Source organism: Perna viridis, chromosome 15 (genome assembly GCF_037379345.1).
Source record: "Perna viridis isolate PV_CMFRI_1.1 ecotype Kerala chromosome 15, ASM3737934v1, whole genome shotgun sequence".
Classification (NCBI taxonomy): domain Eukaryota; kingdom Metazoa; phylum Mollusca; class Bivalvia; order Mytilida; family Mytilidae; genus Perna; species Perna viridis.
This window is the reverse complement of record NC_142459.1, coordinates 700,094-727,059: the sequence shown is the minus strand read 5'-3', so window position 1 is coordinate 727,059 and position 26,966 is coordinate 700,094. Positions and strand designations below refer to the sequence as shown.

Here is a 26,966-nt window from a genome sequence, read left to right as displayed (position 1 = left end):
AGAGATTATAAAGCTGTGTTTAATACGCTGATTATTTAGACACTTTATTAAGTGTAAGTCTTTGTAATAATCAGGCAAAATGGGAACAAACAGAAACAGAAACCCACTGATCTGACAATATAATTTACTCAAGGATCCTTTTTTATATTTATATAAGGCAATTACTTTATCTCTGCACCACTGGATTTGCTCAGAAATTTTTCAATACAATGTTAGATTAATGATGTTTTTGTCAGTGCATTTAAATGGAATTATAACTCAATTTACCAGTGTGATATTGAAAATCTTGTCTAATTTCCTTGAATCTTGCAAATAGTCAAATTAAACTTTCAAAATGGTGTTTTTTATACCTTATTTCCCCTACTGCCGGATTTTTATGGAGACTGACACTTAAGAATGGTCAATAATTTGTATTTGTAATGTATTAGTATCAAAATGAATCATAGCTGACCAAATGATAAAGAATGTGCTGACAATAAAAATATTTTTAAAATGTTTTGAATACATGAATTGTATTTTGAAAGGATCAATTCAGATATGTAATTAAGCTGCAAAAATAAACTGTGATACATTCGTACTTATTCTGTTTTTGTTTCTTAGTTTCTTCTTGTTTTGTTTTTGGGCGATGTGAAGCGAACTTGAAATCTTATTTGAGAGCAATTTTACAGAAGGGTGTACATTTCAGGGGCAGTTCCCGAGATTTTGAAAAGAAATTTTAAAACAAAAACATCCTGAAAAAGGCATTCCGGACTACAATGTTTCCAATTTGTCCAATGTTTGCAGAAAATTAAGAAATTAAGCATTTTTTTTTTCCAAAAAGGGGTCTCTCCCCTGGAAACCCTGTGGATCCGACAATGCATTTTCACTTGCGCTGAAATCGTTTACAACACTGTGTTAAAATTAGAATTTGAACCCCTGTTTAAAATTTCCCGGATCGGGCCTATCCTTTTATTCACTTCTAGATCCAACTTAACATAAAAGGTTTTCATTTATGGGAAAATTACTCTTGATTAAATTGCATGGCGATGCTAAGGTCTACAGTATGAATGTCGAAATGTACTTTTTTTTAAAACTTGATATACTGTACTGTGAAAAGATAAGACAAACATACGGACGGGCAATTCCACAGCACAAGCCCGTCAACAGATGGGCTTAACTTTAATAACGACAAAACCATTCTTCCTACTTTGTAGAACTTTATTCAAAAATATATAAACCAACTTCACAACCTGTACACAAATACTTATTCTAAATCCCTAAATCATGGACGGATTGATAAGGGAAAAGATCTGGAATGATCTCGAAGTTTAATAAATTAAAATACTATTTCTGTGTTAAATAAATACTCTATAAATAGACAGAATGGCAGAAACGGCAACAAGTCAATTGAAATCACTTCCAATTTCAGTTAATTTTTTGCACGGATTTTCAATGTTTTTTTATGGTTGGCATTGCAAAACAAAACAACAAAACAAAACAAACAACGGAAAAAGACAATAAAATTTTTTAAAATGAAAAATAAAATAAAATTCAAATTGAAAACACTAAATATTATTACGAAAGACAGTTCATTTAAAGTAAAAATAAATTTTGCCGAAATTGACATCGTATCCGGAATTGACCATTGTTAGCTTTTCTGCCATGATAGAAGAGAGGAATATTCTAGTCTAGTGTGAATGGTGAATAAGTTAATTAAATAAATATAATTTAAATCTATAAATAGTAAAACACTAATTTATCACTTTGCTATTCAATATCACTACACTTGTTGAATACATTACACGTAATGGAACAATCACCACGACCAATGCTCTCCAGAAAACTCGAGGAATAAAAAAGGAAGTGTTGGAAGAAATTGAAACTTCCGGTTCAAGAAAGTCAAATAAGATTTCGGAGTAATGTAGAAGGAAGTGCTGGAAAGACAATGTTACTTCCGGTTCTTCAACGTAAACTGATTTTTCATTCATTTAAAAATTACCACCATATTTTTTTTTAAATTCTAAGAAATATATATAATTCGTAAGTTAAGGTAACAAAGAAGGAGTATCGTATAAGGTCACGTGACATGGCAACGGTCCAGTACGTGTAATGCATATAATCACATCAAACCACAACACATCAAACCTAACTTCGCCTGAGCTACTCTCGTAATGACGTCAGCTAATTAAGACTCACGTGGCACTGTGTCACGTATCTCTAGCATAGAAACGGAAATAACGTTTTTTACACCCCGCTTTCATCAACATGTATATGAAGTACATGCTGGAAAGAAATTTGAACATTAGAAAAAAAGGAATTAAAGAGTTCAGTATTACCAAAAAGTTCAAGATCAAAAAGTAATTGTTTTGTTGTTTTTAGATTGAAACGTGAGAGATGCGAAGAAAATCCGTTTATTTTATTGAAAAAAGTGTTAAACATTGAATAGTGGATTTTGTATACTTTTCCAACTAATTATTTTAGCTATAAAAATGGGACTCAAAAAGTGTATATACTTAAAGTAGTGAAAAAACTAAGGACGTAATCCTAAAATTCGTAGTAAAGTATAATCTTTTCTAAAAAATGATGGATATGTTTCTTAAATGAAAATGGAATGAAAATGTACAATGAATATTAAGAAAGTATGAAATTTGCTGCAGCAATGTTTAATCGGAACACATTTAAACTGAACACAATAATTTTGAACACGGATATATTAAAAACATGGATTGGAACAAAGAACATTCGTTCCGTAAAATTCAACAATAAAAATCAACAAAGTAGCATGTAGAAAATAAAATAACAAAGATTAAAAACAAACTTAAAAACAATGATACAATGACTCGACACTTCAAAACTGAAGAAAAGTATCTCATTCAATAGATGACGTCATAATGTCCAATATTATTGTACCCATTCTGCCTTTTCCTGTAACTTTGTTCTCCCAGAAAATGCCGACTAAAGTTTCAATTGAAATTTTACACCAGAAAAACTTCGAAATACCTTTTTAGGCACCGACCATTTTTATACTGAAAAAAATGGGAGGGGGCGTGGGGGCTTATTTTGTAAAAATAAATACTCCAAATTTGAGCCAAAACATTTTTTACTCAGTCATGGACAGAAAAAAAAGTCATTCAATTTTTCCCAAATTACCTAACAATGTACATTTTCAAATATTTTTTTTAACTCCGGCTGCTACTGAAAAAAATTCGAACTCAACCAAGTCCAACCTCCCCTCGAGAAGATAATGGTACTTGCCTAAATTCCCCAGTTTTGACAATGTTGAGTATAGGCTGATTCATAGTTCACATCAAATCCACACCAACTCACAAACAACATGATCATTTAAGTACATTAACTCTTGTACCAGTGTAAAAACTTTAAGTACAATTTTGGACGGTTTGTGTACAGTGTATAACTGAACTTATATTTTTTTTCAAATTGAGCATATTTAATCAGAAATGAATTCTGGTGATACTTAAGTACTTGTATTTTCTGCAATTTCATTGAAAGAGTAGTTTCCCGTTTTTATCTTTGAGTATTAATGGAATCGTGCCATATCCTTAATCAGACAGACATACAAAATGTCATTATCACAGATGAGCTCCTGAAATATGTAAATTGATATTGAAATGAATTATCTTCTCTTGACACGAGACATTTTCAAAATACCACTAGGTGGCAGTGACAGCCCTTCCATATAACTTCATTCTTTCGCAATTTCATTTACGATAGAAAATTCTGAATAAATAAATAAATAAAATTATAAATAAAGATATTTTTTTCAGTTTAAACCCAACATAGACTTATGTTCACAGAATGCTTTCATATTATTCAGAACCGTCAACGAGTCCTTCAAAATTTGATTAGTCTCTGTCAACTCCTTCCGGAACTGTGCAAAGCCATCTGCACTTGTGTCCTGGCGTCGAATGTTTTTGTATGCATTTTCCGCCATTTGTAAAAATTGTCTTTCCATAATAGCACAAGAACAGTTCTCCGGTCTCGTTTCAAGTTCTGACTTCCGGAGTTGTTGGTTTAGTACAGTGACGTCGTTTTCAAGCTGTCGGAGGTAATTAAGGTTCATCTGCCGCTTAAGATCTGTAAAAATATATGACTCGTTAAAGATGGCCGTTAAAATTATTTTCAAGCATAAGCCGTTATTACTTACTTTGTTTTAAACTTGTTGGATGTTGGTTTTCTTAAATTGTTGTGAAGTCAATCCTGCTCAAACCATTGCAATGATATTTAAACCGATTTAGATGAAAACTATTTGTTTTTGGGTTCTTCTTTTAGCCCTCTGTGAAAAAATAGATGTTCTTGTGTGTAAACACAGGACTATTTTTGTAAAAGGTTTTAAGTTTCAGAAAGTTAAAGTTGGGTTTCCAGGCTACATTTTTTTGCTAAATTTTGCAAAACATTTAGAATAATATCCCAACCCCAGAGAAAAAAAAACAGTACCTTCCCATGGATTTGCTCTCTGAAAAATGTTTTAGGCTCCTTCTCCGATGCAGTGTATAGAACACAAATATTTAAAAAAAAATTAAAATATAAACTCACCAGAGCGTTTTTTTTTTGCAGACCGTTCATCGCAGTCGCATTCGCATCTTTCGGATGTTTTTCTCTTTCGCTTTGAAAGTTGCCCAATGAGTTGCGAAAGCAATGCTGATGAATCTTGATCACCAAGCCGCTGTGAATAGTCGTCCTTTTCTTCGTAATCAAAGCATTGTCGTGATGGAGCCCTCGGTGAAAACTGATCCCTTCGACTGTATACCTCTGAAAAATACAAAACACAAATGTATCTATGCATGTAGGTCATATTTACCAAATTCTATAATTTATAATGGGGTTTGCATATTTGTAGAAAACTCCTTCTTTATTTTTCCTGTCATCTTCCATAAGTATATCTGCATCAGGGGCGGATCCAGACACTTTGAAAAGGATGGGTGTCAGCCGAGTCCTCGGAAAAAAGGGGGTATTGGGATATTACATTGTATTTACCATATCCAATTTAAAGGTGGGTGTTAAACCCCTTCACACCCTTGGAGCAGCCACTGCGCATTTCTTTAAACTTGGCAGAAAGATAAACATTGAGTGCAGTTTTCCTTAGTAAAAAAAGATAACTAACCGTGAACTGAATGGTGTCCATCAAATACAAGTTGTTTCCGGACAGCTCTCCGTTCATCTATATAATCACTTGGATAATCTGGAATTCTCACGGGTGAAGATCGATTTACTCTTTCATGGAAACCCGGAGATAATTGATCCGAGTTCGATTCAACTTTATATCCACTTCCTGTTGTTGACCTGACCCCGGGTAATAAAAGTTCTTTTCTTTTGACTGGTGTTCTTTCCAATGAATCGTGTTGTTCTAATCGATGATGAGGTGAAAAACAACGCTTTTGTGGTGTCCTCTCAATATGTGGAGAGTGATGGTGAAGGTGTTCTAAACGTGGGGACAAATGAGGACGAACAAAGGACGATTCCGGAGACTGTAGCACCTGTTTGAAAAACATAATTAAAAATCTATAAAGGTGTTTTAATACCATATTAACTATCGGATATCGATGATGAAGACCATTATTGATAACAAATAACAATTATCACTTTCACGGAATAATTCTGCCAATAAGCAGGGGTACCTTTTGGGTTATATTAATGAAAAGAGGTACACGGAGGGAGTATCGATTTCACTACGACTCCGAAATGAATCAGTATTATTATTGTCATATTATATTTCCAAAGATTTAAGCAATGCGGTACAAATTAAATATTTTTTTTTCATTAAATTTGGTTAAAACCATAATTTCCGTATCGAAATGCAATTGCAATGTTTTAATCTTCTTTTTTTTTCAGGCCAAAAAAGCAATTCAAATTAATAAAAAATGATAGAACATAACCAATGCACCAGATTATAACGTGTTAAAGAAAATGCAGGGTCAAAATTATACTTTGCTATGAGACCTGTATTGATAGAATCCATTTCGGACTTTTAGAATTTATTAGATTTAATTTGTTTGTTTGTTGGGGTTTAACGTCCGAGCAGCAATATTTCAGCTATTAGGTTAAAGGAGGTAGACTTAGGGTAAGGGACATAACTATTGCAATAAATTTCACCAAAGCCTACTAAACTTTCATTTGAAACTGAATAAAATCAGTCCAATTTACTTTGATGCTTACATGAGATTGATGTAAAATGCTGAATACAAACATTCCAATGATTTGTAAGAGTTGTGTTCCTTACCCTAGGTCTACCTCCTTAAGCAGGTCTTCGGTTTACCAACTTGAAAATCCATTAAAATTGACCTTTAAAAGCGTGTGGTTTAAACAGGATTTTAGGTTGTTCGGGGTTCATTTAAAACAAATTTCAGTGTTTAAAAGGGAACTTCTACATGTACGTTACAACTTACAAAATTTCTCTGAGCGTCGATTGGGGGACTTGAGACAGATGATCTTGATGAAGTTACTGGTGAAACTGGTGGACTTCTCGGTTTTAACCGCTCAGCCATCATCCAGTCCGAGTTGTCTCCGAACAGAGGACAGTGGTCTGGTTCCCTGTATGGCGAACTGGTCCCTGTTTCCCTATTTCTTAACATCGAAAACGAGTCACTTTTGTCACTATAACAATCTTGAAATCTTGGGGGATATTTGAAAATAAAGTCATCAGAATTTCGTGATCTCGGTGTGGACGGAGATACTGACAAGGTTTTAGGAGAACCCGGACAATCACGTAATTTTGGTGTGGACGGAAGGTCACATGATTTACTACGGAAACAGCTTTCAACTTCTGAATCTTCTCTGCGTTCCTCTTGTATGAACTTGTAGTCTTTGAGTTTATCCAGGATGTCCTTAGGGAGGGAATCTAATGATACAACCATAGAATTCTGTCTTTTTTCCTGAGTTTGCATTTTTGATTCTTTTACATCATCCTGGAAAAAAAGAAATTTTGGTGTAAATAAAAATCTCCATCTCTTTCAATATATAAATCCACACAAATCAAAATGTATATCATAAAAGAAATATCCATCAAACGATTGCAAGTTGAATATACTAAAAAACGTTTTATCTGCACAGTAACATTTTAGCCCTAAACACATTTCTACTTTTCGAACTGTTCGATTAGAAACCTAAATGAAAAGCGAAGCAAATTCAATAAACCATTTTTAAAATACCTCATGAATATAATATTAACAAGATCGAAATGTCATTTCAATATCAGCGCATTCAAAGATAGTTTCGGATAATCGTTTGGTTCCATGTCCGATGTTGTTGAGGGATTTGATAGCGAAATGACTAACGTGATAGAATGTTTTAATTTTAAATGTCCTTTTCGGTCTGTTAATCACGAATACGTATGTAATATCTATAGATTTTTCCTGTAATATCATGTATCCTAACTCTTTTATCTCGGACCGCGATCGAATAACGGTAGAATTGAGAACGCATCGAAATAATTTTAAATATTCATAATCACTCAGATGTTTGAACAGGTGAGTGTACTGTTGCTATTGTTCAACTGTAAGCTGTAGGAATTAAACGCAATTGAGATTCTATCATAACGATTATCATTTTTATCATTTGAAAGGCTAAATTAATCACATCATTGTATAAACAATTTAACATCCCTATGGAAAAGATAAAGGGTCTCTTTCATCATTAAATATTACTAAGCATATAAGTAAAAAGCGGATTAAGGCAAGAAATTTAATTGCTAAAATTACGAAGAATTTGCCTGATATAAAAGTCCTTGCTTTCATGCATAACCATGTGTATTTTAGTAATTAAACCATATTTGAATGAGTCATTCCGAAAATAAAAAGCTTACTCAGCGAAGCTATTACTTCATTTTTACAATGAAACTCGTCCAAACCAAATATTGAATAAACCAAAATATGTCTACACCAGACAAAGTCCTTTCAATGAAGCACCCCCTCCGGATCAGTAACTGAGATAGTCATGTTATACTAAAGTAAAAGTTTAATCCCTCAGTATGTCGTGCACTTTTGTGATTCTACTCGGTGCATTTCGAATAACAAAATCGCGTGCAATTAACCAAAGCATGGTAATGAAACTCGAAAACTAATAGAATTTAAATTGACATTTAAATTATGCATGCATAAATTTTCTTATATGGGGTACACGCTACAATATCAGGCATTGTGCAAGTCAATTACAATGTACACATAAATTACCTACTTTTGATAAATTCAGATGAATGTCGCGATAAGAATTGGGGAGTTAATTAACTTTTAGCGGAGCATAACTCGATTGACTGCACTCTGATTTATAAAGAACAATGGCTAGCATAGAGCATACAAATACAATTTATACAATTGTATCTTTTTCCCATTCAAATTGTAGCTATCAAATGTAAAGAACAAATCTTGGGTCAGATGTCGACGATAGTTTACGGTACTAATTAAATAAAGCAGGGATAATTAGACATCCTTGGCGAACACCCTCGACAGGATGAATAAAAGAATTTACGCACGGTAGCGAGTATTGATGACACCGTCTTGTATACAATTACAATTTCATTGCACATTTTTTTTACAGATGTTTCTCAGTTAGATTTCTTGATTATTGTACTAGTTTGAAATATGTAAAATCTTTGGGAATAAAACTTCAGTATTTTTCTCATGAGAATTTTTGAAATTGTTGCTATGTATTATTCACATACAGTAAAACCTTTGTCAGCCGAATCACTTTTGGATTGTAAAATATGTTGATTTAAGCAGGTGTTCGGTTTTCTAAGGTTAATGATACATTAAAGTTGATGTAAGTTGACCTAAAAAAGTGTCTTGTTTCGTAAAGATTTTTAAATTCGGTTTAAAAATGTTTCGTTGCAGATGTTGCTCTACCGAAAGATTGTTTTATGATTCACTTTGCCGACTACAACATGTTAATGTTTTGTAAAATTGATTAAGTTTAGACAAGTTTTTGGATTGTTCTGGGTTCGGTATAGACAGGTTTCATTGTGTTTTCTAAACAACATTCCCCGCCTATGTTTGGGTACAACTATCTTATTTAAATATAACACTAACCCTTGTGAAAGCATATTAATATATTCTAAGGAAATATCTAAACAAGAAATTATATTGAAATTTAATGAATTAGTGTTAAGTCACTATACACACAACTTTTTAAAGTTATTTATCCATTTATATATAACCTTTATATTTGTGTAAAAGACTTACACAAGACAAATTGAACGTTAACCTCAAAAATGCTTGGGAAAATAACGGCTCCCTATAGAACGCCAATGGTGCGTTCAAATGTTTTACTTAAAAACTTTTATATCAAACTTTATAATCGCGTCATTGGACGCAATCAACTTCCTAATATTTCTAAATAATATAATAATAATACAATACAGATTGTTTTATAGGTGATAAAATCAAACTGTGTATCTAATTAGGGGTAAACAATGGTTCATTCAATATATATGTATAAACAATAATGGCTTTCATTTAGTTACATATACGATATCCTCATTGAAATATGATATTTTCATACAAAAGAGCTCTATTTAATTTGCAGTATGATTTCATCAACAACAGTTACACATTATTCAGTAAATGAACACCAGACTTTGTTCTGCCACTTTCGTCTTGAACTTGACAAGTCGTCGTTGAAATCACCACAAAGTTAAGTCTGTCTGCACTGACAATGAACGTTTCATTTCGTTTTTAAACTTACACGCAACATTGCGGTCGATTTTTACATTGAAAATGCAAATGTAATACGCTGTCACCAAGTAGATTTGAAAATTTTCACTTTTGTGTTAAAATACTTTTAAATATTCACAAAGTACACATTACACGGTGAAACATATACCTGATATTTGTCACGGGTGTTTCATGGTTGCATAACAATACTGATAAAATCACTGTTTTCATAAGTGGTGATTTTAATACAAAACTCGCGTGCCGATTTTTTCTTTCATTTTTATCTATTTTTAAAACAATTTCATGCCTACCTGGTCGCTTTTGTATGTAAAACAAAAAAGTATTTAAACTTTAGGACGTTAAGGAGTTATTTACTTTTATGATAAAACAATATTTGAAAACAAAAAGTGAAAATAATAGTATACAAAACGCGGTTAGATTTCAAATTTCGATGCTAGGCAACGTTGTTTGTAAACAGACCTACAACCCGTGTTAAAACAAACTGATTAAGCAAAGCGTGGCATGGCAGAATGGTGTCAAATATGTTCATATGACTTCAATGTTCGTTTTATAATACAGTAAAATCCATTTTACCCGTACCACAAATAAACCAAAGTAACCGGTTTTCACGATATAGTTGGGTTTTTTTTTCTTTTTCTTTTTTTTTTTTTTTTGGTAACTTGACTTTTGGGTAATCATGCAGTTGGATTTTACTGGTCTAAACAAGAAATTACAAGAACATACAGAAAACTCACATCAGTCGCCGGATGTATCCAGTATACATTGTACAAATACAGTGAAACCTCCCTAAATCGAACCCCTTTTGAACTTTAAAATTGTTTCTGTATAGACAGGTGTTCGGTTTTTTAAGGTTGGAAATGCATTCAAATTGATAAAGAGGGATTTATAAGTGTTTGGTTCAGACAGGGTTTCGGATTATTCAGGGTTCGGTTAAGGCGGGATTCACTGTAAATGATTCGGTATACAGTTTCCAATGTAACATGCCAGGTTGGAATTTTGGTCCCACTGTTAAACGTTTAATATACAAAAAAAAAATCTCAAAAATGGGTGTGGTCCCGGGGATTAGGGACCCCCCGTCGGCAACCCTAGTTTTTTTTTAAATTTATGGTTCGGACCCCGCCATTGACAATGTTATTTCATTTTTTTTAATTCCATACAAATGTAATGACATCCCATAGCCACTGTACAGTTTTTGTCGCTTCTTGTCCCATAACTTAAAGTATTTACACAAAACTTGGTTATTACAAATTGTTATGAATATTTACTTTTCTAACTAGTACTTTATAAAAGATAAAACCTCTGCATGCAACGCTTTGCACTGATTAAGAATATTTTAATGTAAAGCAGCCTTTTAAACGCACGGATATGCATTTGTAAACACCGTAAAATAAAGTGTCTCGTATTATTACATTATCATAGGTGGTTTAAATGTAAAACTGCGCTATCGGAAGCGGTTTCTTAGTCCGATTTTAAAGGGTACAACTTGATATTTGCGAGTAGGTCAAAGGTATATGTTTAAATTGTGAATTTTATCTTAATTCTCTACCAAAAATCAATGGACACAAACTATTGGATTTCTGGGTTGAGTGAAGAATACAATTTCATTTAGCAAACAAATTCAGATCTATGTGTGTTCCCCCTTACCTTGGCAGATTACTAAAGTCATATACTTCTGGAAGGGAACAAATCTACGACTCTTGGGAAGACGGGGTGAAAAATTCAAGGGTAATCTCATTTTCATATTTTTTCCGATAATCTCAGGCCCTCCTCCAAATTATTTTTCATGTATTGTTCCGCCATCGAACTTTTACGAAAAAATAAATCGAGCACTCGATTCATTACACAAATGCATGCACGTGTATTCTTAATACTGTATAGTTAGTCAACAATAGGTTCAGTCTTGACAGATTTACCAAGCTCCAGAACTACATTTACAATGGTATAATGGTACATGTATTTCTACAAGTGTATGGTTTAGGCAGATTTTCGTTTTTTTTTTCAGGGGTCTCACTGTAGAAGAAAAAACAATATGGTTCATATAGCATTGTTGGTAGTCTGAATTAGATTCGCTTAACCTAGGATTTACAGTACGCCTAAATGTGTACATAAAAGAGGAAGTAGACTAGTTTCGATGGAAGAGGTCCTATGATAAAACTATAAACGTATTTTAAGTGTCGGTATCTATAAGAATCGGGCAGTAGGTGAAACGTGGTATACAAAAACCCACCATTTTGATAGTTTAATTTGACTATTTACACCATCAGAATCAAGGAAAACAGACAAGATTTTCCAAATCATGCATGCTGGACTACTGAGTTACAATTTCATTGAAATGCACTGAAAATGAACATTTCATGGGCAGATAATTCCGTCAAACTTCTTTTTTCTAAGATTCTATTGAAAAAATTCTGAGCAAATCCAATGATGCAGAGATATTCTCGAGTAAAATATCATTGTTAGATCAATGGGTTTTTGACATGCATGTTTCTGATTTCCCCCATTTTGCCTGAATCTTACAAACACTTACTCTTAAACTAGAATATCAGTTTAAGCTTAAGATTGAGCACTTCTCGGATTGGTTAATAAATGGTTTCATAGTTCCATATCATAATGTACAAGTGTTTCTTCAATGCAAAAAGTGTTCTGTGTTTCTAAAATTTCAATTTAAACAAAAATGTCTACGAGACGTGCAAGACAAACAGACAGACATACAAAGACGGATTATCATATTTGCTATAAAAATGGTCTGATGGCTGTGCATAAATATGATACGAACAGACATACAGGCTTAATAACACCAGATACCAGCTTGTTTCGAACCATTCCCTCCATTTCTGTTTGAAAATAAAATCATTTTTCTATCGAAAAAAAAGATAAGATATTTAGTGAACATAGCCTGTGCCCCACTCCCCAAACCCTAGTTTTGTGAGAAAATGCAGCGATTTTCACTTACATCACGTTCTATCAACATTAAACTCTCCCGATGAACACGGTGTACATATATAATGCACAGCACCTCATTGGATCGAGTAAATAAAACATTACCTCAATTTAAGGCACGGTCTAAAAACTTAATATTTTGGCATTTGCATTCATCATGAATTTTCTGATGCAGCCTCTGTTACACAACTTAATATCTAATCGTTGCAAATAATAATTTGTATATATAATAGCTAATAAATTTAACGAAACAAGTTTCTACCAAAAATAACCAATAACTAATTCAGAAAAAATGCATATATCTTACCTTTTGAAATAAAACTTCATATTTGTCTGGAATAGTTAAATTCTTCCATTATAATCCAAAATGTTCATTTTTAAGAATTTGTATTGTATACATGAACCCGTTCCTCCATCTTTCCCTGAGAATTATGTTCGAAATAATCCAGGTAGATCTAAATAACGGTATATAAGTTCCCTTTATCTGCGATTTCAATACCTAAGCACATGAATAATAAAATGTCAACAAAACTTTACTATTACCACGTGGTGACCTTTGACGCTGCTTTTTTTCCTACACAGATTTAGAAACTTACCTGAATCGATCAACGTCAATCAAACGCTAGTGTACATTTGGTAACGCCCATATCCACGCCCCAATTAGTTAATTCACCCACGGTCTGTGGAAAACCCACCGTGATATTACAAGTTTGGAGTTAAAAATACCTCGATCTAAGATATTTACATATGTCAAACATTTGGAATTTCAATTAGTTTGTTTTGTAGATTACCGTTAAGAGTTATCAACACGACGAGTTTTACGAGTTTGCGGGTTTTTTTTTTAAATCGATGAAAAGATATTATTACATTAGCATTTTTACGAAACATGTTTTAACATGTTCTGTTTATTTACATTATTTTTTACAGTGACTCGTCTGCCGCTATTGAAAGCGTAAGGTGGAGTACCAAATAGGGTCATAATTCATAAAAAACTTTAGTCGTTTTATTGCACTGCAGATTAATTTCGATTTGAACCAAATTGTAATTTGAGGACGTGTTTTAACTTGTTCGATGAAAAATTAAAATATTTTCATCAATATGGATAATTCAATAGAGATAGTTGAGCCAATAGAATTCGACAAAATTGAATATGTGGGTCATAATAAATTATGCATTTTTGAATTTACGAAAATAAATATTAAATTTTTGTCCAGAAACGCATATTTTATAGGTAATGATGTTCTTTAAATATAAACATGCCTGAACACGTTTGCTGCCTAAAAACGAACATGTTCATGTATATTCTTTTAATAAGGAAGGGGTCAACCGGTGTCGTTAGGGCGGAAAGTACGAGCACTTATATCTTGTACATACTGAATATTACATATCAAAATCTGTATCACATGCTGTATCAACCCGAGGCTCCTACATCATCCCAAGGCCACCGGCCCGAGGAGTGATATAGGTCAAGGGTCGATACAGCATGTGATACAAAAATTTAGTATGCCATGTTTGCTATATCATATATTTTTACCATACTTCAGTATGGTCTGTGAAGGGGTGTGATACAAGGCATGCGATTATAGGTCTAGGGGTGTTATATTGGGTATGCGATATAGGCCTAGAGGTGTGCTAGCGGGTATAGTGTATATACAAAAAAATCATGACTGTAGAAAATGTAACGCCAATTATTACATGATTTATTTATGCTTAGTACACTTCCGTTTTTCATTTTTTCTTCATATTTCGTTGTCGTCGTAACCTAGTCTTCATTCGCGCGTCGGTTGGTCGTCTTCGTTACAATGAGAATCTCTCAAACTCCACGTTTCCGTCTACGAATGTTGCATGAGTATCACGGTATATCCTGGAATTCAGGTGAGGGCCGGGGGCGTTCATATGATAAAATGCCGAGAAGAGCAATGTGGACAGGCAAACACGAGACCTGTAACTACAGGCCGATATATATGGGCCAAATCAATATATTTTCATAAGCGGACCCCGCTGCGTTCAAAATGGGAATCGATTAAAGACTGCTTTAGGTCAGACATCGATCTTGATTTCGGAACTTTTTATGTCGCGGTAAATAACATTTGAAAAGACATTTTTTTAACAAATTAACGGATTAACTTTCACTTTGAAACAAGATTGAACACGCATCTTAGATATTCATATCCGTTATATTTTCGATCAATCCGCAGATAAAAGAACGGATCAGACGATTAAGTACCCGGATAAACAATCGCGTCGATTACCCGGTAACGTTCCGAATTGTGACAACCTGGGGCGTAGTATTTGTTTGTGTTGAACTCGTTCTTTTGCACGCGCTAATTGCCGTATTATTCAACTGTCAACACCTAATTTTCAATTGGAAAACATGAGAATTTTATCAATTTATTGATTTACTATTACTCCGTGGGTCTGCGTGCATGTACATGTAGAGTATAAAATTAGCATAATTACAACATTTAATATGATTGAAAAAAGGATATGACATTATTTTCTATTTCCCACGAATATTTAAAAGTCAGTATTTTTCTGATATTATACAGGTGGAAAACGAGAGTTTTTTTTTTTTTTGAGTTATTCTCGTAAATGAAAAAAAATGTATATCTACATTGGGAAGATAGTGTACCATTATGGCGAACAATTCAAAATATAGGTCAACATGACCTCGATCGTCATTTCTTGCCGTTGAGTTTGCGAAATACATGTAACTTAAAATAGGATTTTTAAGTTTACAATTCTTCAAAACTTTAAAATTCAACGAAAAGTCTTTATATTTTTAATTTAAACATATATATATAAGTAAATTGTAAAAATTTAAAATTGTACAAATATCCGGTATAAACTATTGATACTACATAGTCACGACTGTATACTTGCGGTTTCACTAAATTTCCGGGATCAGAGTGAGTGAACTTGACTATTCCGCCCGTAATTCAACAAGTCCTTTATTGCTTTTTCAAGTACTTTTTTAAAATGCTTATTCTTGGCATTGACACAGCGCCAAAATATGACCTTCTGCATCATGAGGTATTTGACTTTTGACATCAATGCATTATAATTGCTCAAATAGAACTATAGCATTATAAATTATTATTTTTGTCATCGCGGAGTCTTAATGTAGTTTAGTTTGTTCAGCAGAGGCGGACCAAGAGATTCTCAAAAGAGGGGGTCGCCTGACTGACCTCAGATGGCGCCATGGCTCAGTGATTTCCTTTACAATCAACTAATTTTATCCGACCGAAAAAGGGGGGGGGGTCCGCCTATGTTCAGTGTCTGATTAGGAATATAAACAAAAAAAAAAAACAAAACAAAAAAACAAAACAAAAACAAGATACGAGAAGGGCGTATCAATTTTTATTGTTATTGATAAAAGAGAGCAGAGCTGACTCTTGATCAATTTGTACTGTGTCATTCGGCTCATAGGGTGGGAGAGGGTGTTCAAACCCTAGAACTTTCCATTGTATAGGGAAACTTTGTTAATTTTGTTCAAAATTTGGACAAAACTTGAGCTAAGAAATAACTTGAGACCCTCTTTTTTCTGGACCCGTATTTAAAATCTTTTGGTCATACTCGGATAATATCATGATTATAGTGTAAAACTATCGTACAATTTAATCATATAAAGCCTACTTGTGCCTATTTTCAGCCTCATTGGGTGTAAATTGGACATCGGTGTCATATTTTCATCCCATGAAATCGATACACAGTGAGTTTTTGTGAATTACATTGTACTTACACACAAGGCGTTACAAAATATCACTTGATTGTGAAACTAATTATAGTCATTTGTTATTTTCTCCACCCAGAAGGTATAGAATCTTATTAAAGAAAAAAAGATATTCATAAAAAAGAACAATTAAAAATTGTTTAGTTACGTATTTGACATTAATAGCACTACTGTTTTTATTTAAGTGCAAATGGTCGAACGGAAGTATCTGTTTCTCTCTGCCCAAATCATTTTTTTTTTATTTCTTTCAGGCAATAAAACTGCGCGATGCATGAAGAACCCGTAAAGTGTACTGATAATTGGAACTTAGTATTAATTACGGCAAAGTTTATTTAAAAAGATATTTTATTCAGTATAAGGCCAAAGTATTTAGCGGGTTATTGGATCGCTTGCGCACCACCTTAAATATCCGTTTTTTTCAAATTATGTGTTTTTCATGATCGATAAATATGAATCAGAAAAAAACATTATTAAATTTCCTTTCATTCGTATTGCATATGTCAAATTTAGGTAAAAAAAAAAAAAACTTGGCAGTACTGCGCGGGTCTATTCACAACCGAAAACCACCGAACACGACCGAACGTCCTGAACTAAAACATCCCCGCCCATTATCGGTCCGAAATTCTATCAATTTCGCCCCTGAAATAAGGGTATAGGGTTTGAAAGTCTCGTCATGTGACTCCGTGGTTTCACGAGAATGGGTCCTAGTCTACCTTTCAAATGCATAAAGATTTGTCATTTTAAGAGCGTCAGATTCAGTATATAAAAGCAAAACATATTTTGGTGTAAAGATAACAATAAAAATGACAAATATCTACTTCCACATGGTATAAGTGTAGAGAAAAGCGTAAACTAGAAGATTTTGAATTGTAATACAGCGTTTGGGGATCCCGGAAGTAAACATTAAAATGCAGACCGTGCTTCGGATTTTAATACGTTCTACAACAGAAATTCCGGTTAGGAAAATGAAACTAGGACGAGACTTACAGACCCTATTAACTCTGGGTTTTCGTCAGTAAACGATGGTGAAGAAAATACGCCAAGCCGGGCATATATTCCACACATGTCCAATATTTTATCACATGTACTCATGTTTGACACAGTAACCAGCGTCAGTTGGGGACATAAATAAAATTTTAGGCCGGTAATGTGGTAACATTTACCCAAATTTTAATGAGGGGCTGCATACGCCGGGTCCGCCTGAAACATTAAATTTTAAGTAGCAGTCTTTGTAAGAATCATGCAAATTCTGTAACATGTGATACACCCCAAAAAAGGCTACATATTTTTATTTTTGTCACAAATGTATTAAGTTGCTTTATAGGTTTATATGATGAAATGTATAATTATTCATTTCAATCTGTCTGCTCTTGGGAGATAATTCACATTGAAAATCCAATGCTTTCTTTTGTTTTTTTAGTATCATTTCAAGAGTTATCTCCCTTAATTTTGAATTCTACAGCACATTCTATATAATCTTTATCTCCCAAGAGCACGGGTTATATGAAAATCCACATGTTAATTTCTGTAACTATAACATTTTAAACAAAATATTAAAAAAATTATATGGGCTTCCCAACCATGAATCACATTTTGCATGATTCTTAGCTGGAGTGCTACTTAACGGGTTTTAACATTGTTATAACATATCTAGTAATGTAACACCAAACTTTTAAGTTTAATTATTACACTTTACGCCTATGGCTCTGTTTTAAACTAATGAATAATGTAACCCACACTTGTACAAGGCCGATATATTTTAAGTGGTTTAAAGCATTACCGACTACTTTTGCTAACATCGTAAAAGTTGGATTGACTTATCAACAACCATTAGACGACCATAAAATCCGAATATTGAATGTTTATAACAAAGTGTTAATTTCGCGATAAAAGTGAAACGTACTGATTATCCCGATAATATCTGCTATAAAATTGTTACGGTACTCTGCGTTTTAACGTTGTTATCAGGCCCGTAGCTGCCGTTAGGCAAAAAAGCTTTTGCCTGCACTTAATTTTGCCAATTTTGTTTGTTTGTTTTGGAGATTAAATACATCCAGGAGAGGCGTAAATGATGCTCTAAAACGCTATCTCCGCGGACCTTCGCCCCCTGGACCTGCTGGGGGCCTTAAGCGGTCCCCAGACCCCCTGCCGTAATTTTGCCTACACTTCAATTTGGCCTCAGCTACGCGCCTGGTTCTTAATTTGCTCATTAGTAATTCGTCGTATCCTATACGTCACGGTCTCAGTATCGTATTAATTTTCCCATAGACTTCTATAGTGAAGTGCATATTTTTAGGATTTTTTAAAAAATATGTAAATTGATTCAATAAAACTTTCACTTATGTAGCATTTCTAAGGACATGTGAACAAATAATTTCCCGCAAAGAAAATAGGGTGAGTCCACGAAGATCGGACAGAAAAGTAGTCTCGAACTATAAATAGCCATTTTCCCTACTTCCACTTTCGTTTTGCACTCACCAAAACAACCTTTTCAGTGGAACATTTTTATGATATTATGTTAGATTTTCTTTTAAAAAAGTTCTTCATCTTACAGTGTGATGTTTGCTCTATTTTATAAGTCATTGTTCATATCTTTTGACAAAATATTAGTTTGTAGAGAGGCAAAAAGAAAATGCACTATATTTTTATAGCATCCATGTTTTGACGTACACCTGCTCAGGGATATGCAATACGATACTGGTACCTCACGGCGGAAGAGCGTATAGGTATAGGTGTAAAACTACTATTAAAAGTCCCATTACTTTCAATGTTGAATTAAGCAGTTTTCAAGATCCCAATCTTTTTTGAAGTTTGTTAAAATGAACTTTAACAGGTTTTATCATAGAGGGGACCCTTTAAAGACTCTCTCATAAAATTTGCAGCATACCTTTAATGGCTTCTAAGAAAGAACGGTGAAGTGAAAGTAGGCAGGTACTAAAAATACTACTTTCCTTTTGGAAATTTGACAAATCAATGGGCTTAAGATCTAGACTCTAACAAATTATTCTCTACATCAGAGTTCAAAACTTTTGTATTCAGTGTGTACCTGACGTGATAAGCTTTCAGATGATACCCAGTTTGCATATACTGGCGAAATCACAAAAAATATACAATGCATCCTAGGAACTACATTGTTTTTTACGGACTACTTTCTGGTATTTGCAGGCGACTGGTTCCCATTAATAGTGGTATCATACCTATAAATATAGTAAATATTCACAAGGACCGCCTTGGCTCATGAACCTTAAAGAGTGATACATAAAACTGCTTGATTTCTAAAGGTTTATTCATAAGGGGCATCGCTTAAAACATGGGTTTGCATTGAAAGCAATGGGAGTTTTTTTACTGAATTTATCCCTATATGGTGATGGATTTTACTTCCTCTTTCGATAGTTTTGGTTTCTTGTTTTCAACTAATATTTTGATTATGATCTTCCGACTTATTTAAGAATTGGCAATTATACAAAAAATTGTGAATTGACATTTTTATCATAGCTAATTCTTATAAATTAATTTTAAAACATATTTTTATCTTTAAACATGAGAAAAGTAGCTCTGAATTTAACTGAATAGGGGCGTGTCAATATTTTTTTTATCCATTGAGATATAACAAAATTATTTTAATCAATCAGAATACAGTATTTATTTCAAATTAATTTATTTTATTTTAATGCTGCTGATGAGAGGTTACTCCTTGAAACACGTGTACAGCATATCGAAATTACAGTATTTAAACTGGTATATTTTGCAATGACTTGTGTGTACATGCTTCTTACTAGGTGTACCTCCACATTTGGAGTTGAGAAACGCTTCCAACAAGGTGTATGTGAGTAACCATGACAATTGCTGAGTCATTCTGTCTTCAATTAAACGTTTTGGCCTGGGAGGCGACCAAGCAAAATAAGAAATAGCCTCCCAATACGGAATGATTAGAGTCCAGTTTTAAGTAAGTCATATTATGAAGAAGTTTTTTTTGTCTGGTATCCCGAAGGCTTATTGAGAAGAATGAGATGCGAGATGCAATAATTTTCTTAGGGTAATATTTCTGTTAGAAAAAGACAACAAGACATTCAAGACAACATTTAATTAAGTAGCTGTCTTTGTAAGAAACATGCAAAATCTGAAAAAAGTTGTTTTATGGGTTCTATACTATGAAATGTGTAATTATTTATTCAAATCTGCCTGCTCTTAGGAGATAATCAATATTGAAAATTCAATAGATTCTATTGTATTTGAGTGTTATTTACATAGTTATCTCCCTTAATTTTAAAAGATACAGTGCTTTCTATATAATTTTTATCTCATCAGAACACGGGTTAAATGAAAATCTAAATGTTAATTTCTGTTTACGATGACATTACAAACAAAATATCAAAAATAAAAATAAGTAGGCTTTTTACCCATAAACCACATTTTGCATGATTCTTAGCTGGAGTGCTGCTTAAAAATAAAAAAAAAATCATGTAAAAATAACGAATGTAAAAAGTAATGTAAAATTTCAAAAATAAAAAGTCATGAGAGTAATTACAAAAATAAAGTCATGTAAGAAATTACGAAAAAATCAGGATTTACAATAAAAAAAGTTCTTTCCACAAATTAATTCAACGACAATCACAACGTTCATAAATTTTGAACATTTATTTACGGAATTCTTTCAAAATAATCCTTCCAAATGAATATGGACAAAATAGTAGTTGAATGTATTCACAATTTTTAGATAAATGGTTAAGATATCGTATCTTCATGTCTTTTTCACAACTTTTAAATGTCTTTTCACACATTGAAGGTCGGTGTAATCCGATCGTGAAAATAGCATGTCCCGCGAACAATGTCGGACGAGGTCGCGTGCTTTTGATAAATGTACTGAGGTATGCTAATTGAATGGTGATGATGTTAATTACGACACAACTATGATTTAAGAAACGCTATTTTGTGTGTATTCGCTGAAATTATCCTATGAAATTAGCCAATGACACATTTGAGAAACATTTTGAACACCCAAGTGACCAGGAATGAAGCCAATTCAATGTAAAAAATTTCTGTCTTTTTAACCGGAGCAGCCATTGAGGCAATGCAGTCTATCTGTCTATTCAGTGTTCACAAGTGTTTCATTTTGTAACTTCTTACGATATTTCATCAGAATGTCTATGACCATTTTAATACCAAAATGGGGTTATTTTGAAAAAAAATATTCCAAATTTGTGCAAAAAAAAATTACTCAGTCATGGACAGAAAAAAAGTAATAATTCAATGTATCCCCAATACTTACCAATGTAGATTATCAAATTAATTTTTTAACTCCGGCTGCTACTATCTTAAAAAAAATAGCCGACGCATATCCTTGCTTGGTTAACACCCAAATCTGGTTAACATTTTGTTTGATGAACTGTGTGATCACTGTGCCATATTTCGTATTTCAATTATTTTATTGGTTCAACTAATAAACTATTTCCAATTATCGATGTATAAAAGTGAAAATATTACGGACTAATGCCCCAAATGGAGCTTTAAGTTTCACGGTTGCTATCAAATTTGTCCAATGAAATGAGAGGTTGTAAGTTACATCTGTTAGGTTGTCATGGTTAAGCATCATGAATGTCACGTAATGTCAAAGCGAACTCAATACCGACTGCGTCGAAAAACAAAATCTCAGGCCCCTCTCGAGAAGAAAATGGTCTGCGCCTTATGTATCTTTTCAAAGCAGGTGTCTCATGTCGTTCCATATCGGATCCTAATTACACTGTAAGAATTGATCTTGTACATACGATTACAATTTCATAATTGTGATACCGTATTAATTCAATCAATAAACTAACTCAAATTTTGAATTAAAGTGGCTACGGATGGATTATGTCGGAAAATCTCCTGCTTTGAGTAACTTTTGGGAGTTGCTCAAAACTCCTGTTTTATCTAGAGTTTTCGAAAATTAACACATATGAGTTTCTCGGTAAGAAGACAATAGTTGGGATTCCAGAAAGAAGAGGGACCCTTTTTAAATTGTACATGTCAAAAAGACACATGATTGATATGATAAGTTACATGTATGACATTATAACACTTTTTATAACGGAGAAACAGTTTGATTTTATGGAGGGTAGGATCAAGTTTAAAGTGAAATAGACAGGACGATGATGTTTGTTTAAAAAGATCAAGGATTATCAATTCCGAAAATGAGGTCAGACTAGAGTAAATAATAAAAAAGGGCAACTAAATTTTGTCTAACTTAAAGCATTCCCCATAGAAATCAGATGTTTGTTCCCTTACAGTGCAGCATCCAGACCTAGAATTTAACCACAAAACAGAATCTTATAGTTTTACATAGATTAACATTCTCATTCCTGTAAAGCATGTAAAATGTCTGGATCCGCCCCCGGAGGATGATTACTGCGGTTACTACATGTATATGCACGCAGACACTATTTGAGTTTTATGAGAGAGGAGAATATATAAATGTAATATTCATGTAATACTTTAATTAAACCCATTAACTGGCTATGGGATTATTTACCATGAATGGAGTTCTTGTCCTTCCTTCTTTTTTTCAAATGTGTTAATATAACCGACTGGTTGTAAGCTTGCTCCTTACACAAAATTCTGCTCATTTCGTCCAGCTAAGCAGTCGCCTCTTGTCCAAAAAATGTTATATTTAAAGAAAGGTCACGCTGGCCTTTTCAGTCAGTTATTACTGATAAAGATCAAATTGAATTTAAAAGTGAAATTAAAAATCACATGAGCTGATCGTAAACATTTAAATAATATGACATCAAATATCTAATTGATCAATGTGCACTCAGATTTTTAAGACTGAAGATTTTTATCTCGATCTGTAAAGGGAATTTGAAATTTAGATGGGCCGCCCATTTGTTTATAAGGGCAAACTTGAAAATGTAGCAATTGGTATCCGCATGTTATTTTCACTTTTGCACTCCAACGTACTTCAAATCTTTTTTTTCCACTGGCGGTTCTAGGGGGGTTGGTTTTATCCGAGGGTTAGATCCTCCTGTTTTGCTAGAAAGGTTGGTTAAATTTGTGCAAAATTTTGGCTAAAAATTGCTATTCTTTTTTTTATAAATTTATATCAAATGTACGATAAGCTAGTACATAAATTCTTCAGACCTAAATTCCGCAGGTATTCATACTTCTTAAATGTCAAACTAAAACCGGCAAAAATTACGTTAATTTCAATTAATGGCACGAATATTTCATGTCTCTCGCTATAACAGGTGCTCGTTGTTGAAAAATTGATAGTTATTTAAAATTCACATGAAATAATGCAAAGCTGAGCTACATCTTCAAGCGTCTGTTTCGTATTTCGTTTCAGGAATTGTCAATTGTTTCGTATAAAGTTTCTGTATGATTCGGAAATTTGATACTGAAAAAGGTACCCTTTTCTGCCTTCCAAAATAAATATCGTGTGCTGAATAAATATTTTAAATCATTAAAATTTCAAGTAGCAGTCTTTAAAAATAACAGACAGGATTTGATAGATGAATCACAAGGGATTTTCTAACTATCAAATATAGTGCCCGACTACATGTATTACGTGTTTATATACATATTTGATAGTGGGAGCAAGCCATTGTAGCTGAAGGTGAAGAATTCAAAAATATCTCTATTATTTATAAATCCAAAATAGCCATAGACAACAGAACAATTCTAGTCATTTGGTTGTTACCCAATTCTATATGAAACCCACATCTTGCACGTATTTTCGTTCGTGATTTGTTGGGTTTTTAAAAGGGGATAAATGCATGATTATTTTTACCAAAAACAAAACAGACCTCAGGGCCAGATGCAGACACCTTAAAAAGGGGGTGCCAGCCGAGGTTTCTCAGAATAATAGGGTGCTCGAACATTATCTGCCATTTTTGGTCAATTTTAAACATGAAAATGACAAATTTTCCTATAAAAAGAGGGGATGGCACCCCGGCACCCCCTATACTGGATCCGCCAATGAAAAGACTTTAATGGCGTTCTTTATTTATTCATTTTAGGAGGGGGCTTGGAGTGCCTGCACCTGGTATCACTTGTGCCATTTGCAATGCCTGTATTTTATACGGATTGGTATTTGAAAAGATAAACGTATATCCCGGAAGTTTATACACTCCACGAAATTTACCAATAAATCATTTTAGAGGATGTTATAGAAAGAAAAAAAAAGGGATGGGGTTTCTGAACCAGAAATTTATTATAGAAAAAAACTGTGGATGGGTTCGGTCAAAGAAATGAATTTGCGCACTTTGCTCAAACTTCTACGAAAATCTCCGACAAAAGAAAAGGGTTCCAAACCAATGGACCCCCTCCAGCAATCATTCACTGGAATTTGCTTTGTCAAGTAAAGAAGATATGATTGATCAAAATCCTAAAATATATCTATACACAAAACGATAAATTATATTGATCTTTAAATTACGCTCAATCCTCTTCAGCATTTCACTGTAAAACGGTCCGTCCCTCTTTATACACATTCTAGGCTTAAAACTTACTTTGGTCAATGAAAGGAAGATCTTTTTACAGTAGTTTCTTATCCTTTAGAGGGAATTAATATATTCCCCCCTCCCAATGTTGTTTATCTTTATTACGATCTAAATTGTTATTCCTTTAAAGTCAAACCTTTGAGAAACAGTTGAAAATAAATGTTATGACATGCAACATTATATTTCATCCCCCTTCCCTTCTAGTCCATTCAGAATCAAATATTTTCTCCCTCCACGTGCAGTGGGGGATCCGGGGGAGGGGTGGCCGCGTTACAAACCTAACCCTCTTTTTGGAAAATTGTCGCTAATTGTTGCATAGTTTGAACTCAAATGAGCAAATACAAGTACTTAGGTAGCTGCCTTTGTAAGAATCATGCAAAATCTGAAAAATGTGATAAAAAAGGCTACATATTTTAATTTTTGTAAATAAGTTGTTTTATGGGTCTATATTATGAAATGTGTATTTATTCATTCAAATCTGCCTGCTCTGAGGAGATAATGCACATTGAAAATCCAGTAGATTCTATTGTATTTGAGCGCAATTTACAGAGTTACCTCTTATCGTCTGAATATAGCTGAAATATTGCTGCTCGGACGTTAAACCCCAACAATCAATCAATCAGAGTTACCTCCCTTAATTTTGAAATCTACAGTGCATTCTATATAATTTTTGTCTCCTAAGAGCACGGGTTATATGAAAAACCACATGTTAATTTCTGTTTACCATGACATTTCAAACAAAATATCAAAATAAAAATATGTAGGCTTTTTACCCATGAATCACATTTTGCATGATCCTTAGCTAGAGTACTACTTAATAGCTTTTAGCATTTCTCCAGATCAAAATCTCGGGATCTGCGTATAATTCCTTTATTATCGTTATTTACATATGAGATACGATTAAAGACAATCATTGCCACGCTTATGAAAATACTTAGATTCAAAAACTGTAAATTAACACATTACTCGGCGAAAATTAATTCCTTCACATGGTGCGAGTTCCGCAGACGACATTGAAGCATCCGGTCTGGCACGTTTTCGGTGTCAAATACGTGGATTTTACATTTTTAATGAGATTCATGTTCTAAATGCATATAATCTTTTACGTTGTTACTACATAAAAATACAAACTTATTACATTTTAAAAATAAATAAATAAATCTTCAGTCTTAGTGTTTAATTTCTTATTAGTGTGTGATTTATCAGACAAACGCGGACATTTTTTTAAAAATAATTATATCACGCTTATAAAGCCCTAATAGGCAAACTCGTTAAAATGTAATTTACCTCGAATAAAACGTTAAACCTGTTTCAAAAGGACAACTAGCTCCAGACAAGAAGTCGTTATGAATAAGTTTAAATGTATATTAAACCTGCGTTAACACAACATCGGTAACATGCATCGGTAAGGTTGGATTTACTGTACATCTAGATGTACAAGGCACCAGCATAAACCCTTATGGACTTTTGGTGTCCAGTTTACAAAGCTTCAACATACATTAAATTGATGTTAGTGCAGAGTTAGTGGCGAATCCACTATATATAGTGTAGATATTTTGAAAGGGGGTCCAAAAAAGGGGACTGGTCATTATTTGCACATTTACGCCCAATTTTTCACTTTGCATTTTAGATGTATTTTGTCAAAAGGAAGGAGGAGTCCAATCACCGAAAACCTTTGACCCCCCTACTACAGAATGAGTTTGTAATGAGCTGACTCAAATTTATCATAAAATACAGACCCAGACTTTTGATGAAGATAGTTACTACTGTCTAAACCGGCCCTTCGAAAAGAATGCCATAAATACAGTTACGAAATCAATGGTTCTTTTCACAAAAAATCGTAAGTGTAAAATTAGTCGTAAGTTATGACGTCACAATACTTGATTAACTATGACGTTATAGCGTACGACTAATTTTACACTTACGATTTTCTGTGAAATACCACTGGACCGTAAATATGACATCAAGTAGAATTCGGGTAAAAATAGTAATAATAATTCACTACTTAAGTCCCATTCAGTGTAAGAATCAGGCAGTGAGTGACACATCATTTTTCTCAAAATGGTCTTTTTTGCCTCAAATATATTCAATACAATATCTAGAAACAAACGAAAAGCCATTCTATTCATTTTTCATAGCTGAAGCATCTGGGAC

General features: G+C 33.4%; 1 protein-coding gene across 2 annotated transcripts; it reads right to left on the bottom strand.

Annotated features, from left to right (window-relative positions):
- Positions 1-1,176: 1,176 nt before the first annotated feature.
- On the bottom strand, positions 1,177-13,102 carry LOC148596460 (uncharacterized). Of its 2 annotated transcripts, none has more exons than XM_088563180.1 (5): positions 12,910-13,102; positions 6,384-6,902; positions 5,102-5,474; positions 4,534-4,749; positions 1,177-4,074 (listed from the first exon to the last, which is right to left on the bottom strand). In XM_088563180.1, exons 2-5 carry the CDS (start codon positions 6,879-6,881, stop codon positions 3,761-3,763), a joined length of 1,401 nt encoding a protein of 466 aa, XP_088419306.1. In that variant the 5' UTR covers positions 6,882-6,902; positions 12,910-13,102; the 3' UTR covers positions 1,177-3,760. The 2 variants fall into 2 exon arrangements, with proteins under 2 accessions (XP_088419306.1, XP_088419307.1); XM_088563181.1 differs by lacking the exon at positions 12,910-13,102 and adding an exon at positions 7,146-7,282.
- Between the last annotated feature and the right edge of the window lie 13,864 nt (positions 13,103-26,966).

Bases quoted from the DNA above. Each gene is read 5' to 3' on its own strand.
- LOC148596460 (XM_088563180.1), bottom strand. From the start codon at position 6,881: ATGCAAACTCAGGAAAAAAGACAGAATTCTATGGTTGTATCATTAGAT. The intron at 4,750-5,101 runs GTTAGTTATCTT...TGTATTTTTCAG, and splicing joins TGGACACCATTCAGTTCACG to AGGTATACAGTCGAAGGGAT. The intron at 4,075-4,533 runs GTGAGTTTATAT...ATATTTTTACAG, and splicing joins TGCAAAAAAAAAACGCTCTG to ATCTTAAGCGGCAGATGAAC.